This window comes from Pelodiscus sinensis, chromosome 18 (assembly GCF_052426305.1).
Source record: "Pelodiscus sinensis isolate ZL-2025 chromosome 18, ASM5242630v1, whole genome shotgun sequence".
Taxonomy (NCBI): Eukaryota; Metazoa; Chordata; order Testudines; family Trionychidae; genus Pelodiscus; species Pelodiscus sinensis.
Window position 1 is genome coordinate 29,436,192 of NC_143069.1, and position 19,778 is coordinate 29,455,969.

At 56.6% G+C, this 19,778-nt stretch overlaps 3 protein-coding genes across 3 annotated transcripts in view; all 3 read right to left on the minus strand.

Moving 5' to 3' along the window:
• Positions 1–19,778, minus strand: part of LOC142823756 (alpha-1B-glycoprotein-like) — a 415,238-nt gene that overhangs the window by 202,042 nt on the left and 193,418 nt on the right. The gene's annotated exons all lie outside the window — the stretch shown is intronic.
• Positions 1–19,778, minus strand: part of LOC102455270 (scavenger receptor cysteine-rich domain-containing protein DMBT1-like) — a 52,269-nt gene that overhangs the window by 14,102 nt on the left and 18,389 nt on the right. The gene's annotated exons all lie outside the window — the stretch shown is intronic.
• LOC149523356 (uncharacterized) lies at positions 2,441–19,109 on the minus strand. The gene is made up of 4 exons (XM_089770376.1): positions 19,041–19,109; positions 18,125–18,386; positions 6,193–6,489; positions 2,441–5,029 (listed from the first exon to the last, which is right to left on the minus strand). The coding sequence occupies exons 1-4, from the start codon at positions 19,107–19,109 to the stop codon at positions 4,758–4,760; spliced, it is 900 nt and encodes a 299-aa protein (XP_089626502.1). The 3' UTR covers positions 2,441–4,757.

The following is a 19,778-nucleotide window of genomic DNA, read 5'->3' on the forward strand; positions in this document are numbered from 1 at the left end:
AGGACAAATGCAAAGTGTATTCCCACTTAGGAAGGAACAATCTGTTTCACACACACAGAATAGGAAGCGACTGTCTAGGAAGGAGTCCTGCAGAAAGGGATCTAGGGGTCATCATGGATCACAATCTAAACATGAGTCAATAATGTGACACTGTTGCAAAAAAAAAAAAAAAAAAGCACACGTGATTCTGGCCTGCATTCACAGGAGTGTTGTGAACAAGACATGCATGAGAAGTCATTCTTCCGCTCTACTCTGTGCTCATTAGCCTCAGATGGAGGCTTGTGTTCAGTTCTGGGCACCTCATTTAAAGAAAGTTGTGGAGAAATTGGAGAAGGTCCAGAGAAGGGCAACAAAAATGGTTAAAGGCCTAGAAAACATGAGCTATGAGGGAAGATGAAAGAATTGGGCTTGTTTAGTTTGGAAAGGACTGAGAGGGGACATGATAGCAATTTTCAAGTACCTAAAAGGGTGTTACAAGGGGGGAGAAAAATTGTTTTCCTTGGCCTCTGATGGCAGGACAAGAAGCAAGGGGCTTAAACTGCAGTAAGGGAGGTTTAGGTTGGACATTAGGAAAAACTTCCTTAATGTCAGGGGGTGCATCTACATTTCAGGGCTTAACTTGAAATAAGCTATGCAAATTGAGCTACATCAGTTGCATCTCTTATTTTGAAATAGAGCACTTTCCTCCAACTTCCCTTGTTCCTCGTACAATGAGGGTTGCAGGAGTCGGAGTAAGAAGTCCTGCAGCTTGACAGTATTTTGACACTATTTTGGAATAACTGCCTGCCGTGTAGCCACGGACTAAGTTATTTTGGAATAGCGCTAGTTATTTCCAAATAGTGTTGCAGGGTAGACATACCAGGGTGGTTAAACACTGGAATAAGTTGCCTAGGGAGGTTGTGGAATCTCCGTCATTAGAGATATTCAAGAGCAGGTTGGATAGACATCTGTCGGGGATGGTCTAGACCATGGCTTCCCAAACTAGGGTGTGTGAAGAAATTCCAGGGGTGGTGCAAAGCGTCCTGGCCCCCCTCCTCCGCCATTATGTTTTGCTGCTATTTTGGAGGGGGGGGGCGTGAGGGTTTTTCAAAAATCAACAAGGGGAATATGATGCTGAGAAGTTTGGGTACCACTGGTGCAGATGGTGCTTAGTCCTACCGTGAGGGCAGGGGACTGGACTTAATGATCTCCCAAGGTCCTTTCCAATTCTAGTGTTCTTTGATTCTATGTTTCTGTAAGGTGATAGGTTACAGCCAGCATGGATTTGTAAAGAACGAGTCCTGTCCAACCAATCCGATCGCTTTCTTTGACAGGATAACAAGTCTTGTGGGTAAGGGAGAAGCGGTGGACGTGGTAAACCTAGACATTAGTAAAGCATTTCATACAGTCTCACATGACCTTCTTATCAATACACTGAGGAAAATCTAAAATATTTCAGGAAAGCAGAGTAAAGATGAAGATATTGACCAGAACAAGACCCAAAACAGACCCCTGCGGAGCCCCACTTGTTAAGCTTCCTACTTCCAGGAGAAAAGTAAATACAACAAATCATTTAGTCAAAATCTAGTTTTCTATCGAAAAGTCTTGATTTAAAATCCCCAGCTGGCCATGTTGCATGTGTCCCTTTCGCCTGGTCCCTTGCCAGACAGGCTGTAGCCCGGCCAGCAGGTAGCAACTCAGTGCAGGGATCCCTGGGGGAGGCTCTGGCCTGGGCTGAGCATATACTCTGACTAGATGGGCCCGTTGGTGCCTTCTGGCCTTTGAATGTACGAGCACGAACATAAACTGCCCTGAACCCTCGTGAGAGCAGAGTAAGTGGAGAGAGAATGAGGCAGGTTAACGTGTGAGGCCAAAAATAACATTGTGTGTGCGGGTTAGTCAATCCCACATCACAGGGTGTGACACCCACCACCCCGCTGGACTGCTCGCTCAGGGTCAGGCTGGGCAGAGCTCACTGCTGGGGGGGAGGGGAAAGTGTCTGCACAGGGGACTCTGCAGATGCTCAAGGCGCTGTCGGCTCCCTCCAGCAAGCCAGGGCAGCAAGATGCTCTCCCCAGTGGGTCTGGCCCAGGGAAGCCCCAGAGCCGCGGCACCCCAGAGCGGGTCTGGGCCGGACCTGCCGGACGGGGGTTGTTGTCTCTGCTCCCAAGGCAGCGCCAGCTGTTGCTGTCCCCATGCCGGCCGCCAAGTGACTCTTCCCTTCCCCCAGCAGGAACAGCCCCCGAGCGCCCGGATTTCACCCACGGGAACATCGCCCGTCTGGAACTGGCCGTCGTGGTCCTGCTCGTCCTGGGGCTGATCCTGGCTGAGGACTATTACAGCCACCCAAGGGGGGGTGCCGTAGGTGAGGTGCCCCCCCCACTTCTGTGCCTCTTGCTGCCCCCCAGGGTAACATGGATCCCACTAACTCACCATCCCTCTGTGCCCCCAGGAGCCTGGATCCAGCCGTGCAGAGAAGAGAATCTCTCCAGTGGACAAGACACTGCTGGCACAAAGCCCCTCTGCCCCCAAAACCCCCCTGCCTTGGAGAGCCCCACCCCCGCCACTGCCGATCTGACAGACACACCCCAGGATTGAAGCCCTGCTCCCTGCTGGGTGCATTGGGTTCCCCCGGGATCAGTCCCTGGAAGTTGCTAGTGTCTTACTCCCTGGCCCAGTTGGGCCGGTCTCTGCCCCGGATGGACTGAGGGGTTTGGCTCCAAGTAACCTGCCCATCCACAGGCTCTTCCATTGGCTGCAGTCGCCAGCCAATGGGAGCAGAGGGGTGGGGCTGAGGGGCGGGGCAGAGCAGGTCACCCTACCTCGCATTTTCCCAAACGGTGGCTGGGTAGTTAAATCCCCCAGTACCACCTGGGACCATCGCCCATCCCCCACCTGGGTCCTCATCCCACAGGATCCCAGCCCCCTTGCACCCTGGGAACTGTACGACTGTGCCCATGTCTTTTGGCTGTAGCCATATTGCAAAGCCTAAAGCCTACGGCCTTTGTCTGCAGCCTGATTGAAAATGGCGATCGGGCCTTTTTTGCGGAAAATCGCGTCTAGATTGGCCATGAACGCTTTTCTGCAAAAAGTGCTTTTGCGGAAAAGCGTCTGTGCCAATCTAGACGCGCTTTTCTGAAAATGCTTTTAACAGAAAACTTTTCCATTAAAAGCATTTCCGGAAAATCATGCCAGTGTAGACGTAGCCCTTGTGTTTGCTGAAGCAAACACTGGCGTATAGAAAGGAAAACTGTCAGGACCAGGACAGTTGAGTGTTTTATCACAGCAACAGCTAGGGGGTGACTGACAGGTCGGTACAGGCATGACAAAGGAAGAGGACAGGACGTCTGATTGTTCCAGCCTGGTGCAGACCTAGGAGCTACTCTCATACCCCTTGGTGCCATGTGTTCAGAACAGAGAGATAAGGGACACCCTATGGTAGCAGAGGAACAAGATGGGAAGCCGATAGATGAAATCTAGTCTCAGACGACACACACAGCAGCTTGTACCTACACACAGGTTACAAAAAGATGGCATTAGGGGTGTAACCAGCGAAGTCACTTTTTGTGTCAGGGGAGTGTAACAAGGCTGCACGAGGGGCTTCCCAGGGATAGGTGTCGTGTGGAGCCTTTCCCCTGTGCTGTGCTGCTGTTGGCTTAGAGCAATAAACCCGCCTGATACTAAATCTCAGAGGGTGCTTGTGTTAGTCTGTAACTTTAAAAACAACAAGGGGTCCTCTGGCGCCGTAGAGACTGAATTCTAATTTATTATAATAGTAAATGAGAAACAGAGACCGTGGTCCTAGCTCCTGTCCACAGCCCCCCTCCTCTGCAATTCACTCTGATTATACATGTCACAGCAGTCCAAGTCGGGCCCCTTTGCTCTGAGTGTCTGATTGGGAAACCAACCAACTGAACTGTCCTGGTTTAGCTAACCCAGTACACCTCCCCCAGGATAACTCCCTATGGGGACACTCTCACTCCAGTGCATGACAGGCTCTGTGCACTTTTACCTCCTGGTGAAAATGGTGTGAATGAACACTGACCCAGACTCTCCAGTTCTGGAATGAGGGTGTCCCCAAGGGGAGTTATCCCCAGATAACTGCAGGGATTATTTACAGTGTCGTTCCGCTGGTCAGTGTCCTTGTGCAGACAAACTGGCAGGGAGAGACAGTCCCCAGCCAGAAGAGTTCACTCAGGGAGAACTTTCAAGAGCGCCTGAGGGACTTAGGAGCACCAGGCAGCGGGCACAGAGCACAGTCCCACCCTTGAGCTCCTCAGTCTCTCAGGGGATTTAGAACTGGTCAGATCTGGCAGGTGCAGTTACTAGGGAAGAGGGAAGAGTGGAGCCAATCCCTGCTTAGCTGGAGCTGCCTCCTCCCTGCAGGCAGGCTCCATGCGCAGCTGCAGCAGCTCCTGTCCCAGCCCCGGAGCAGAGGGAGCCCAGCGGAGCAGGGAGCCGGGAGCAGGAGATGATCCAGCAATGAGCAGGGTGGGGATTCAGGGAGGGATGGTGGGTGCAGGGAAGCAGGAGAAGAGAAGGGGGGCAGGGCCTGGCAAATGGCAGAGAAGGGGCAGGGCTTTAGGGTCTGGTTTTCAGCCCAGGGGACGTTGGCAGCACTTGTCAGGGGGCGGGAGGGAGTGAAGGAGGCCGGTGGAGTTACCTGGGCAAAGGAAGTTACCGCAGGGGACTATTGTGCTGCACTGACCAACGGCGTCTCCCCAGCGCCCTGCTCAGAGCTGGTATCTCCCCTGCCACCTCTTTCCCCTCCCTCCTGCTCACAGCCGGTCAATGGGGACTGGGTATCTCCCCCTGCCCTCTCCCTGCAATGGGTATCTCCTCCTGCCCCCTCGTTCCCATTCCTCCTGCTCAAAGCCCCATTGCCCCCTCCCCCCAGAAATGCCGACGCTCCCTCCACGAGTCTCCTCCAGCCCCGCAGGCTGGGGCAGGGCCCGTTTCTCCAGCACGAAGGTGATGACGGGCCCGGACACCAGGAGCAGCAGGACCAGGGTGCAGCGAGTGGCCCAGATGGCCGGGGACATGGCCGGCCCTGCAATGCAGAAAGAGCCGTGGTGACGTCTGCAAAGCAGTGTGCAGCCCTACAGGGCTGGCACTAGACACAGAGCAGTTGGGGTGTAACAGGCGCTCCTGGAGGCCTCGCTCTAAGGGGGGATCATGCTGCAGGGGGCACGTTCCCCCAAAGTGAGGCCTAAGGGTATGTCTACACTACCCCGCTAGTTCTACACTACCCCGCTAGCGTTCCACGAGGTGTACCGGTAGTTCGGACTAGGAAGCCTAGTCCGAACTACCTAGTTCAAGCCCCGTGTAGCCGCGCTGCACGGGGTTCGAACCAGTGGGGTTTTAAAAATGGCGGCGCCCGGCTTATGTAATTGAAGCCCGGGAAATTCAAATCTCGGGCTTCATTTGCAAGTGCGGTATGCCTACATTACCCTGCTAGTTCGAACTAGCGGGGTAGTGTAGACACACCCTGGGTGTTGGAGGCCGTTGGGGAGGCTCCTGCCTTTGCCCATCGCAGAGTCACTCTCACCCCAGTTTGCTCAGGCTGCACCAGGACTCTGCAAAAGCATCATAAGAACCAGAGACATCTCAGACCCTGTCGTCCCTCCACAGAGTGTCTGGCAGCTCCCCGTGGGGTGACCTGCCCTGGGCAGAGGGCAGAACAAGGCCTTGGTGCCAGCTGCCGCAAGGGAATGTATGTATGGTGTTGGGAAAAACTTTCTAGCGAGAAGGGTCGTGAGACACTGGAACAGCTGCCACGGGCGGGCGAGGAATCCCCGTCTGCAGCCGTGACTGAGAACGCGTTGGACAAACCTCTGCCAGGGACTGTGAAGGTTCACTGGGTCCTGCCTCAGCGCAGGGAACTGAGCTTTAGGGACTTCTTGGGGTCCCTTCTCGCCAGGCCTTTCCATGATGCCCCCATGCACCATCTGCCTGGGCCGAGCCTACTGAGCTGAGAGAGGCGGAAAATGGGGGTGAAAGGTTCCCTGGGACACACTTTGAAGGAAGACGTTTTGATAGAAAGTTTTCATCTCTGATATTAAAAACTGATGAATTTCAATGTTTAGACTTTCAGGGGATCGTAACTGAACTGTTGCCCCTCCAGCCCCCTTCCCTGTGAACCTGAGTGTCTGGGCAGAGTGCGCACACGCACACACACACACACACGCACACACACACGCGCACACCTCTTACCAGTAACACTGAGGAACTGGGCAGAGCTGAGCTGGGATCTGGTCACCCGGCTGTCGCTGCCTTTGATCTCGTACCCACAGGCGTAGCTCCCAGAACTGTTGTTGCTGGTCACCACGTGGTCATAGTCGTACGTGAGCTTCTCCTCCAAGCCCGTCTGGGATGAAACCTCCTCCCCGTCCTTGTAGAAGACAACACGGGTGGCCCGGGCCCAGGAGAACACGGAGCACTGGAGCCGCACGGAGTCTCCCAGCCGGGCCGACGTCTGGTTCAGGAGGAGGGTGGGGGCGGGGAAGGTGCCTGGGAAGGGGAAGGGGTCAGAGCTGTCAGTGGGGCGTTGCTGGTGCCTGGTGCTGTCAGTGGGGCAGACGCGTGTCTCAGATGGAGGTTCTGATCTCAGCCCAGCTGGGCAGTCGGAGGGACGAGCTCTCTCCAGGGCCCGGGGCTCCATTCCCTGGGATCAGTGGGGCTGCAGAAGAGCCTCAGGGCGCGGTGCCCTAGAACAAGGGGCCCTGGTGCAGGCACCCACTGGCCCAGCTGGGGCTGTACGGCCGGGAGAGTCAGCCCCCCAGTGAGGGCAGCCACTGGCTCTTGGGGGCTGTCTAGGGCCCGGGCAACACCTCAGCCTGCCTGAGCATCCCATGCAGTGACGGCCAGTCACCGCCCCAGCGAGTCACCAGCCGACAGCCAAGGCCCTGTGTCCAGGCGTCTCTTCTAACAAGCTCCCTGTCCGTGTGCCCCTCCCATCCTACAATCTCCCAGCTGGCACAGGCGGCTCGGGGGGCAATTCCAGGTCCAGGCTAAGGGAAGGTCCAGAGCGGCAGCAGGGAGTGAATTCCCCTTTCCTGGGAATTACCACACACACACACACACACACACACACACACACACACACACACACACACACACACACACACTAGTGCGGATGAAGTGCTGGGCAGGGCTGTGCTGGGACCTGATCTCTGGGCGGTCGCTGTCCTTCATTTCATACCCGCAGGAGTAATTCCCACAGCTGCCCCAGATCCCGCCTGGTCACTCTGGCAGGTGAGTTTCCCAGCAAGACCGTCTGGGACAAAACCTCCTCCCCGCCCTGACAGAAGACGGTGCGGGTGGCCGGGCCCAGGAGAACACTGGAGCCGCACGGAGTCCCCTGCCTCGGGTGGAGAATGGGGGCAGGCAGAGGGCTGGGGAAGGAGGTGGTAGCTCAGGGTGCAGGCAGTGGGTAGCTAGGGGCAGGGCTCCAATCACTGTACGACTCCGAGGGCAGCATCAGAGCTACCTCCTGCTTTCCCCCCGAATTAGCTCCTTCCTACTCCCCAAGGGACCCCCCTCTGAGCTAGTCCCCACATCTGCACCTTGAGCTGTTTTCCAGCTTTTTTATCTCTCCACACACAACCCAGGGAGCTGGGGGGGGGGGGGTCTCCTGAGGTGAGTGGGCGAAGGCGGCCCTGCCGTCCTGGGCACCGTTGTGCAGAGCACGGCAAACCCTACTGGTCCCTAACTGCAAATAGAGGAGAAACTATGCCTGAGCCTGCGGCCCCTCCCGGCCCCTCACACCCGCCTCCCCTCGCCCCGGTTCTTTGTGACCCCGGCAGTCTGCATGCTGAGGGGTCTCAGAGAGGAGACAGGCTGAGAACCCCTGGTGCAGGGTTACTTGGCCCCTGAAGTCGTTCCCTGAGCCCCATGTTTTTCTGTGATTGCTCCATTACCAGCTCTGGTCCCTGGTGCTGCTGCTGGCGCTGCTGGTCTCACAGCTCCAATGCCAGCCCCTCTAGCAGGGGGAGCAGCCTGTGCCGGCTGCCCAGCTCCGTGTTACTTGTAGGAACGAGCAGAGGCTGAGTCGGGGGCAAAGGGGCTTGGCCGGCGTTATTGTCCACAAAGCCGAGGCCTCGTGCCCATGGGAGCTACCGAGCCACTAACCCGCGTGTGACTGGGGCACGGGGCCGGCTGGAGCAGCAACCCAGGGCTGGGTCTAGCCTGGCACAAAGGCGCCTCTGCCACGACATCCCCTTTTCTACAATGGTACAAAGCAGTCGCCTGTCCCACCCCAGATGGTATCACACAGCCCTGCTCACCAGCCTTTCTCCTTGTACCCGCCAGTTCCAATGACCCTCCGTATCCGCTCCCTTCTCATCTGCCTCCATCCTGAGCAGCGCTCTGTGTCCTCCTGAACCAGCCTTTTCTAGGCCTTTCTGTATGGGGTTACTGGGCACCTCTGTGTCCCTGAGCCAGCCTCTCAGGGCAGCAATCAGCTTAACCAGGAGCCCTCTGTGCCGGCCTCCTCCGGTCACAGCCTGTGGGTCACACTGTTAGCTATGCCGGGTGCTCCAGCCAGGCCTGCACATTCCCACGCAGGCCTCTGGGCTAATGTGAATCACTCAGCTCATAGGGGAGTCCTGGGGACAGGGCAGAACAGAGCATTGGCTGAATCCACTGAGGCCCTGGGGGGCTTGAACAAGGTGCCCTCTGGGGCGGGGCAGGGAATGGAATTTTTCAGGGTGGAAAATGTAAATGGATTCCCACTGACACGTTCAGCAATAAGGTTGGAACTTTTCACCAAAGAACTGGTCACCGGAAAAGCGGGACGGAGGAATATGAGGCTTTGGCTGCTGAAAATTTTCCAACCCCAAAATATTTTGGGGCATTTGGTTTTCTGGTGAAAAACCAACCAGGGTCCAAGAAAGCAGATTCGGCCACAGATAGAGAAATAAGTAAAACCCTTTGCTCAGCATCTCGCTCGCCAGCGATAAAAGGGCTGGATGTAAAGCTCCCAGCAGGCCCTGGCGCAGGCGTCATTAAGGACGTGTGGTTCCCTCAGAGCCATTGGTGGGTTATCGTACAGCCCGGTCCCTGCCCTAACAACTGGCCATGGGTGAGAAGCCGAAACAGGAGATGTGAGGTGACACGCTGCTGCCCTGCTCGGCTGCTCCTTGTGGTCAGGCCGGGGAGAGCTCACTGCTGGGGGGAGGTGTCTGCACAGGAGACTTTTCAGATATTCCGGGCGCTGCCGGCTCATCCTGTGCTTCCCTCCTGCAAGCCAGGGCAGGAGGACACAGTCTCACCCGTGGGTCTGGCCCAGGAATGCCCCAGAGCCACAGCACCTGGGAGACTCCCAGAGCGGGTCTGGTCCAGACATGCCGGACAGGGGTTGTTGACTCTGCTCCCAAGGCAGCGCCAGCTGTTGCTGTCCCCATGCCGGCCGCCAAGTGACTCTTCCCTTCCCCCTGCAGGAACAGCCCCCAAGCACCCGGATTTCACCCACAGGAACATCGCCCGCCTGGAACTGGCCGTCGTGGTCCTGCTCGTCCTGGGGCTGATCCTGGCTGATCCCAAGGGGGGGTGCCGTAGGTGAGGTGACCCCTTCCCACTTCTGTGCCCCTTGCTGCCCCCCAGGGTAACATGGATCCCACTAACCCACCATCCCTCTGTGCCCCTAGAAGCCTGGATCCAGCCATGAAGAGAAGAGAATCTCTCCAGTAGGCAAGACACTGCTGGCACAAAGCCCCTCTTATATGTGTTCATTTTTTTGATTGTATCCCTTTGGTATATATGATCATGCCTATTTTCTTCCACAAATTGATCTGAGGAAGTGGGTCTGGCCCACAAAAGCTCATCACCTAATAAACCATCTTTTGCTGCATAGTTCTGTCTTTTGTTTCACCTCTTCCCCTAAAGCTTCCCTGCCTTTTAGAGCCCCACCACCTCCACTGCCGACCTGACAGACACACCGCAGGATTGAACCCCTGGTCCCTCAGCACGAGCCCCAGTGCTGGGTGCATTGGGTTCCCCCAGGATCAGTCCCTGGAAGTTGCTGGCATCTTACTCCCTGGCCCAATTGGGCCGGTCTCTGCCCCGCGCTGGACTGAAGAGTTTGGAGGTGGGGATAAAGGTATGTCTACACTACAGCACTAATTCGAACTAACTTAGTTCGAATTAGTTAATTCGAACTAAGCTAATTCGAATTAGCGCATCCAGACTTAAAACCTAGTTCGAATTAGCGTTTTGCTCATTCGAACTAGCGCGTCCACACACTGATTGGATGCTGGGTCGCATTTAAGGGCAGCTGAAACCAATTCCGACAGGGCATCAGGTCAGTAGTTGCTTTGTGTGGCTGCTGTCTGAGGCTATCTGAGGCTCGTGCTTAAAGGGACCCCCCCTAGACAGCCGGTTCTCAGCTTTTCTGCTTGCTTGCCTACCTTGCCGAGGGTCAGCAAAGCGTTTTTCTCTGTGCCTGCCTGTGTCGGTGCTTCCCACTGGGGACGCCGCCGCAGTTGGCAACATGGAGCCAGAGCTCACCCTGGGCATGCTGCTCCAGTTTTTGGACTTGCTGCTGCAAGCTTGCCAGCAATAGGTGGAGGTTGACTTGCACCACGTGGTGCACATCAGCCTCCTGCCTCTCCCCCGGCCTCCCCGGGGCTCATAGAGGAGCGGCAGCAGCGCCCAGATGCCAGCATGCCCCGCTGCATCTGGCGTCTGGACACCAGCAGCGACTGGTGGGGCCGCATTGTCCTGGAGCGCTGGAGAGACAGACAGTGGACCCAGAACTTCAGGATGAAGAAGGACACCTTCCTAGAGCTCTGCAAGTAGCTTGCCCCTGCTCTCCGGTGACGGGACACTTCTCATGAGGCCCGCCATCCCCCTCCAGAAGCGTGTGGCCATCGCCCTCTGGAAGCTCTCCATGCCGGACAACTACCGATCAGTCAGGAACCAGTTCGGCGAGGGAAGATCCACCGTTGGAGCAGTGCTCATGCAGGTACGACACCCACCGGCCACTGGGCCGGGGGTGAAGGGGGCTGCAATGAAGGGATGAGCCGCCCCAGGGAAAACGTGGGAGAAGGAGGCGAAAGTGCCCTGCACCGGAGGGTTCAGTCTGTCCCGGCTGTACTACACGCCGCCCGAGGGGGTTGCTTCCGGGAGTGGGGTGCGGGGCAGTGCCAGGGAACGAACACTCCCAGCCACCCGGGCGCCCCAGTGATTCACGGTTCGCTGTGTCCCTCTGCAGGTGGTCAAGGCCATCAACAGGGTGCTGCTCCACAGGGTGGTCCACCTCGCTGACCCGGATGCCATCACCCGGGGGTTTGGTGCTCTCGGCTTCCCCAACTGCGGGGGGGCCATTGACGGAACGCACATCCCCATCCGTGCCCCAGAACACCAGGCCTCCCAGTATATCAACAGGAAGGGGTACTTCTCCGTGCTCCTGCAGGCCGTGTGTGACCACCGGTGCCAGTTCACGGACATTAATGTGGGCTGGTCCGGCAATGCACACGTCGCGAGGGTGTTCCGGAACTCCTCCATGCGCCAGAGGCTGCAGGCTGGGACCTTCTTCCCCGACAGCCACATCAGGGTTGGGAACGTGGACATGCCCGTGTGCCTGGTGGGGGATGCGGCCTACCCCCTACAGCCCTGGCTCATGAAGCCCTACACAGGGCACCTCAATCCCTCCCACCAGGCCTTCAATTCCAGGCTCACCATGGCCCGCATCGTGATCGAGGGGGCCTTCGGCCGACTGAAAGCCAGATTTAGGTGCCTCCTCACCCGTCTTGACCTAGCCGAGCACAACATCCCTCCCGTGGTGGCAGCATGTTGTGTGCTGCACAATTTGTGTGAGCGAAAGGGGGAGGCTTTCCTGCCAGCCTGGATGGCTGAGGCTGAGCGCATGGTTGACCACTACGCTCAGCCCCGCACCGCCGCTGTCCGGGAAGCCCAGCGGGGGGCTATCCGGATCCGGTAAGCCCTGAGGGAGAGCTTCCAGGTGGAGGAGGAGGACTGAACTCTCCCTGCATGCCCCACTGGGGCCTTCTTCCACCCTCCCCTACTTCCCCTTTCCCCTCCCTAACCCCCTTTCCTAATGTCAAATAAACACACCTGTTTTGACAACCAAAATCTCTTTTATTTTACATAACTGGGGTGGGGGGACGTAGAAATGAGGGTGGGATAGGGAAAGGGGAAACCTGGGAGGAGGGAGCTAGAAGGGGAAGGAAGGGGAGGAAGGGAAGGGAAAGCTCAGGCTTGAGGGTCCTGCTGGCTTTCCCGTCTCACAGCACTGCAGGTGCGGTGGCGTCGGGGGGGACTGGGTGTGGAGGGTGGGGCAGGAGGGACAGGGGGTGCGGAGGAAGCAGGAGGGGAGTCAGGGGGTGCATAGGAAGCAGGAGGGGGAGCAGGAGGAAGCAGGATCCTGTCCACCAGGGTCTGGAAGTGACTTCTGAGGGCACGGCCCTGCTCCTCTAGCGCCTCCAAACTCCGCTGCCCCAGCCGCAGGTCCTCCAGTGCTCCTGGATGCGGGTCTGGTGCTCCAGTAGCCACAGGTGCCACCGCTGGTACTCCTCCATGTTCCTGGTGCGCCTGCTGGCCTGGGTGCGGGTGGCTGTTGCAGGTGGGGTGGTGCACCCTGCAGTCCCAGGTGCTGCAGCTGTGGTGAAACAAGATCAGTGGTCAGTTCTCCCTGGGGACACGGTGGGTGAAACCCAGCCCCCCTCTGCAATGCCAGGGCCCCTGCATGACACCCAGCTGCTGCTCCATGGTGGGCAAGGCCCAGGTGTATGGTCCCTGGGCTCCCTCTCCCCCCTCGTCCCACATACACATAAGGGGAGCATGATGGAACTCACGTGTGGAGTCCTCCTCGGCCTCGGATGACACAGCCGATGTGCTCTGTGGGATGCCTCGGGGGTCCTGGGTCCTGGGCAGACTCCCTGCAGGGTCCTGGCTCTCGGTGTTCTCCTCCTCCGTGTCCAGGACGGGTCCCTCTGCCCCAGGGTCGATCACCACCCGGGGGGCATGGACGGTGTGAGCCCCCAGGATGTGGTCCAAGGCCTCAAAGTGGGGGCAGGCCTCTGGGTCGGCCCCCGGCTGGGAGGCCCGGGAGTAGGACTGCCGCAGGTCCTTGACCTTGCAGCGGACCTGCTCCCGGGTCTGCATGTGGCCTCTGGTGGCCAGGTTGTCTACTATGCGGCTGTAGACGGCCGCATTCCTGTGGCTAGTGCAGAGATCGTGGATGTTGGAGGCTTCCCCCCAAATATCGATGAGGTTCACGATCTCCGCACTAGACCAGGCGGGTGCCCGCCTTTTGCGGCCCCGGGCATGCTCCTGGGAGCTACCAGCCTGGTCCTGGGAAGAGGGGGAGGGCTGGGTGGCAGCGGGTGGCTGGCTCATGCCATGCCAGGTGCACGGTCTGCTGGTTAGGTGCTGGCAGGCTTGCAACTGGCACGGGCACTGTAGCCAGACTGTGACCCTTTAAGGGCTCCAGGGCCAGGAGGGGGGCAGAAGAGTTTCCCTGGTTGTGCCCAGAGTGGCCACCAGGGCACGCTGGGGAGGGCTAGCCTCCCACTAGTTCGAATTAAGTGGCTACACAGCCCTTAATTAGAACTACTTAATTCGAACTAGGCATTAGTCCTCATAGAATGAGGTTTACCTAGTTCGAATTAAGCGCTCCACTAGTTTGAATTAAGTTTGAACTAGCGGTTTGCCTGTGTAGCGCCTATCAAAGTTAATTCGAACTAACGTCTGTTAGTTCGAATTAACTTTGTAGTGTAGACATACCCTAAGGTCTTGGACCTGGGATGGGGTCGTGATGCAGGCTCCAAGTAACCTGCCCATCTACTGGAACTTCCATTGGTTGCAGTCCCCAGCCAATGGGAACAGAATATCACCTCAGAGCATGGGGTGACCCACACAGTGGGGAGGGGCTACTCCATCCCTTTCGGCGCATTCCTGCCTTTCCACCCTCCTTCCCTCGCCTTCTTCAAGGGCCCTTCCCAGGAGTGACTCCTTCTCCAGGAGGTGCAGTCACTCCTCTCTCTAGGACAGAGGAGGAGGCTCCTCAGGAGCAGTGGGGTGAGGGATTTATTCACCGTCTTTCCTAATCCCAGAAGCCAAAAGCGGCCTCAGGCCCATCTTGGACCTGTGAGAACTCAATAAGGCCCAGCTCTTACCATGTAGGAGGACTTCTTGAACAGATGGACGGATGGACAAACGCTCTCAATTCTACAGTAGATTTCCTTCTCCTTTCTCTCTCTCTGTGGCTACTTCTACACTGGCACCCTTTTCCGGAAATGCTTAAAACGGAACAGTTTTCCGTTATAATTATTTTCCCTTTTTCCGGAAAAGCGGCTCCCCGCTTATGCAAATGAAGCCCGGGAAATTCAAATCCCGGGCTTCATTTGCAAGTGCGGTATGCCTACATTACTCTCCTAGTTCGAACTAGGAGAGTAGTGTAGACATACCCTAAGTGAAGGAGGCCGTTGGGGAGGCTCCTGCCTTTGCCCATCGCAGAGTCACTCTCACCCCAGTTTGCTCAGGCTGCACCAGGACTCTGTGCAAAAGCCTCATAAGAGCCAGCAACATCCCAGACCCTGTCGTCCCTCCACAGTGTGGCTGGCAGCTCCCCGTGGGGTGACCTGCTCTGGGCAGAGGGCAGCACGAGGCGTTGGTGCCAGCTGCCGCAAGGGAATGTATGTATGGTGTTGGGAAAAACTGTCTAGCGATCAGGGTCGTGAGACACTGGAACAGCTGCCACGGGCGGGCGAGGAATCCCCGTCTGCAGCTGTGACTGAGAACGCGTTGGACAAACCTCTGCCAGGGACTGTGAAGGTTCACTGGGTCCTGCCTCAGCGCAGGGAATTGAACTTTAGGGACTTCTTGGGGTCCCTTCTCGCCAGGCCTTTCCATGATGCCCCCATTGTCATGTTACTGGATTTTGAAGGGAGCAGCCAGATCACTGCTGCACTCATAGGTGGGGGTTTTGGCCCCAAAAATGGTATAAAAGTGGGCCATGTGGGGTGTTGAATAGAAGCTTATGGTCTGCTAATACTAGATATGCTAGTCATGGGATTGTATAATGTCTGTTTGTGTAGTTAGGAGTCTGTAATCTGTGTAGATACTGAATATTTCTCTGCATGTGGTTGAGCATTGGGCAGAGCCCGGCATATGGACATGCTAATCAGTGCGGGTATGTCTACACTACCCTCCTAGTTTGAACTAGGAGGGTAATGTAGGCATACCGCACTTGCAAATGAAGCCCGGGATTTGAATTTCCCAGGCTTCATTTGCATAAGCGGGGAGCCGCCATTTTTAAATCCCCGAGGTGTACCAGTAGTTCGGAATAGGAACCTAGTCCGAACTACCTAGTTCGAGCCCCGTGTAGCCGTGTAGCCGCGGGGATTTAAAAATGGCGGCTCCCCGCTTATGCAAATGAAGCCCGGGAAATTCAAATCCCGGGCTTCATTTGCAAGTGCGGTATGCCTACATTACTCCGCTAGTTCGAACTAGGAGGGTAGTGTAGACATACCCTGAGGCTCTGTGGGACAATGGCACTCAATGGACCAAGGACACACCTAAAGAATGAGGGCTGACACTTGAGGGCTGCCAGCAGGGAACACAGGAATAAACCAGGTGACCTGCTGCAGTCAAGAAGAGACCAGGAAGGAGGGATAAATAGGCCATGTGGTGGACTCCATCTTAGTCTTCAGCTCAGCACTTCATCCCAGAGACAGCAGTGCAGGGATCGAAGAGCTGGAAAGACCTGTGGACCCATCCTGATTCTAGGATGTGCAACAAGGACTTTTAAGCCAGCAGCTGTAACATCTCTGCTAGAGCCTGCATCGAGGACTGGGAGATTCGATGCATGTAATATACTATCCTTTAACAACCTTACTCTCATGCTTCTCTTTATTGTAATAGCGGTGAGGAGTCCTGTGGCACCTTATAGATTAACTGAAGTATAGGAGCATCTACACATATATTGTAATAATAAACCGTTAGTTGTTAGATGCTAAAGGATTGGCTCAGCGTGATTTGTGGGTAAGGTCCGGAGGGTAAATTGACCAGGGATCTGTGGCTGGTTTCTTGGAACCGGACAGAACTTGTTTGGGGTAGGTGGGATTGGGTTCTAAGACCCCCCCACCGGTGTATGAGGCCGACTACGCCACTGTGACGGACCGCGGCGTGTCTGGGCACAGCTGAGGGCGTCCGCTCAGGGCGAATTGCTCAAATCCGGGGCTCCTTACAGCCCCCCGACTGGTGACCTCTCCAAACAGGCCACAAACCAGTCCCACAGAGCGCTTCAGCTGCCTGCCTGAAGCCTCATGAGCAAAACCCCTCCGACACTATCACGTTACTGGATTTTGAGGGGAGCAGCCAGATTGCTGCTGCACCCATAGGTGGGGGTGTTGGCCCCAGAAAATGGTATAAAGGGGGGCCATGTGGGGTGTTGAATAGAAGCTCACTGTCTGCTAATCCTATGTACGCTGTTTATGTGTTTGTATAATGTCTGTGTGTGCAATTATAAGCATGTACTTTTATGGATACTGAATATTTCCCTGCATGTGGTTGAGCATTGGGCAGGGCCCGGCCTATGGACATGCTAATCAGCAAGGCCCTGTGGGACAATGGCACACAATGGGCCAAGGACACACCTAATGAATGAGTGGTGACTCATACCTAAAGGCTACCAGCAGTGAACACAGGAATAAGCCGGGGACCAGGTGAATTGCAATAGGCAAGAAGAGATGAGGAAGGAGGGATAAATAGGCCATGTGGTGGTCTCCATCTTGTTCTCAGCTCAGCACTTCATCCCAGAGGCAGCAGTGCAGGGATCGAAGAGCCGGAAAGACCTGTGGACCCATCCTGATTCTAGGATGTGCAACAAGGACTTTTAAACCAGCAGCTGTAACATCTCTGCTAGAGCCTGCATCGAGGACTGGGAGATTCGATGCATGTAATGTATGATTCTTTAGCAACCTTACTCTCATGCTTTTCTTTCTTGTGATAATAAACCTTTAGATGTTAGATGCTAAAGGATTGTCCCAGCGTGATTTGTGGGTAAGGTCCAGAGGGTAAATTGACCAGGGATCTGTGGCTGGTTTCTTGGAACCGGACAGAACTTGTTCGGGGTAGGTGGGATTGGGTGCTAGGACCCCCCACCTGTGTATAGGTCTGGGGCACGGATATTGCTGGGGTGTCGGAGGGGTTTTGCTCGTGAGGCTTCAGGCAGGCAGCTGAAGCGCTCTGTGGGACTGGTTTGTGGCCTGTTTGAAGAGGTCACCAGTCTGGGGGCTGTAAGGAGCCCCGGATTTGAGCAATTCGCCCTGAGCGGACGCCCTCAGCTGTGCCCAGACTCGGCCCGGTCCGTCACAGACACCCCAGCAATATCCGTGCCCCAGATGGCCCTGGGCCTCATACACCTGCTGCCTCTGGGATGAAGTGCTGAGCTGAGTACTAAGATGGAGTCGACCACATGGCCTATTTATCCCTCCTTCCTGGTCTCTTCTTGGCTGCAGCAGGTCACCTGGCCAGAAGCCTATCCCTGTGCTCCCTGCTGGCAGCCTTCAGGTGTCAGCCCTCATTCTTTAGGTGTGTCCTTGGCCCATTGTGTGCCATTGTCCCACAGGGCCTTGCTGATTAGCATGTCCATAGGCCGGGCTCTGCCCACTGCTCAACCACATGCAGAGAAATAATCAGTATCCACACAGATTACAGACTCCTAACTACACACAGAGACATTATACCATCACATGACTAGCGTACATAGGATTAGCAGACAGTGAACTTCTATTCAATACCCAACATGGCCCCCTTTTATACCATTTTTGGGGCTAACACCCCCACCTATGGGTGCATCAGTGATTTGGCTGCTCCCTCAAAATCCAGTAACGTGACACCCATGCACCATCTGCCTGGGCCGAGCCTACTGAGCTGAGAGAGGTGGAAAATGGGGGGTGAAAGGTTCCCTGGGATAAATTTTGAAGGAAGACGTTTTGATAGAAAATTTTCATCTCTGATTTTAAAAACTGGTTAATTTCAATGTTTAGACTTTCAGGGGGTTGTTACTGAACTGTTGTCCCTCCAGCCCCCGTTCCTGTGAATCCGAGTGGCTAGGCAAAGAGTGTGCGTGTGTACACACACTTGCACACACACACACGCACACACACACACCTCTTACCAGTAACACTGAGGTGCTGGGCAGAGCTTAGTTCGGATCTGGTCACCCGGCTGTCGCTGCCTTTGATCTCGTACCCACAGGCGTAGCTCCCAGAACTGTTGTTGCTGGTCACCACGTGGTCATAGTCGTACGTGAACTTCTCCTCCAAGCCCGTCTGGGATGAAACCTCCTCCCCGTCCTTGTAGAAGACAACACGGGTGGCCCGGGCCCAGGAGAACACGGAGCACTGGAGCCGCACGGAGTCTCCCAGCCGGGCCGACGTCTGGTTCAGGAGGAGGGTGGGGGCGGGGAAGGTGCCTGGGAAGGGGAAGGGGTCAGAGCTGTCAGTGGGGCGTTGCTGGTGCCTGGTGCTGTCAGTGGGGCAGACGCGTGTCTCAGATGGAGGTTCTGATCTCAGCCCAGCTGGGCAGTCGGAGGGACGAGCTCTCTCCAGGGCCCGGGGCTCCATTCCCTGGGATCAGTGGGGCTACAGAAGAGCCTCAGGGCGCGGTGCCCTAGAACAAGGGGCCCTGGTGCAGGCACCCACTGACCCAGCTGGGGCTGTACGGCCGGGAGAGTCAGCCCCCCAGTGAGGGCAGCCACTGTCTCTTGGGGGCTGTCTAGGGCCCGGGCAACACCTCAGCCTGCCTGAGCATCCCATGCAGTGACGGCCAGTCACCGCCCCAGCGAGTCACCAGCCGACAGCCAAGGCCCTGTGTCCAGGCGTCTCTTCTAACAAGCTCCCTGTCCGTGTGCCCCTCCCATCCCACAATCTCCCAGCTGGCACAGGAGGCTCGGGGGGCAATTCCAGGTCCAGGCTAAGGGAAGGTCCAGAGCGGCAGCAGGGAGTGAATTCCCCTTTCCTGGGAATTACCACACACACACACACACACACACACACACACACACACACACACACACACACACACACACACACACTAGTGCGGATGAAGTGCTGGGCAGGGCTGTGCTGGGACCTGATCTCTGGGCGGTCGCTGTTCTTCATTTCATACCCGCAGGAGTAATTCCCACAGCTGCCCCAGATCCCGCCTGGTCACTCTGGCAGGTGAGTTTCCCAGCAAGACCGTCTGGGACAAAACCTCCTCCCCGCCCTGACAGAAGACGGTGCGGGTGGCCGGGCCCAGGAGAACACTGGAGCCGCACGGAGTCCCCTGCCTCGGGTGGAGAATGGGGGCAGGCAGAGGGCTGGGGAAGGAGGTGGTAGCTCAGGGTGCAGGCAGTGGGTAGCGAGGGGCAGGGCTCCAATCACTGTACGACTCCGAGGGCAGCAGCTGACCTTGGGCAAGGGAGTCACCTGATGGGGAGGGACATGAACAGGCACTGGGAGGAGACAAACGGTTCCTCGCTGGCTCCTCGCTGTTGTTATTTGATGTGTGTTGTTCATGCCTATTCCAACAGCGGCCCAGTGGCCCCTCTGTCCGAGCGGCCGGTAAGAAGGAAGTGAGAGGGTGGAGACCTTGGAGGTGCAACCGGAGGGGGTGACCGGACCGACCCGACACCTAGCGCTAGGAGGCAATCTGGATACTGGCTGCACAAGGGCACCTGACAGGAATGGACCCGGGGGGGGGGGGAGGGCAGACGTTTGACGTCCCAAACCAGGCTGTTTGCCCCACTCCCCGCAAAGTGTCTGATCAGAAACCCATCGTACTCCCCA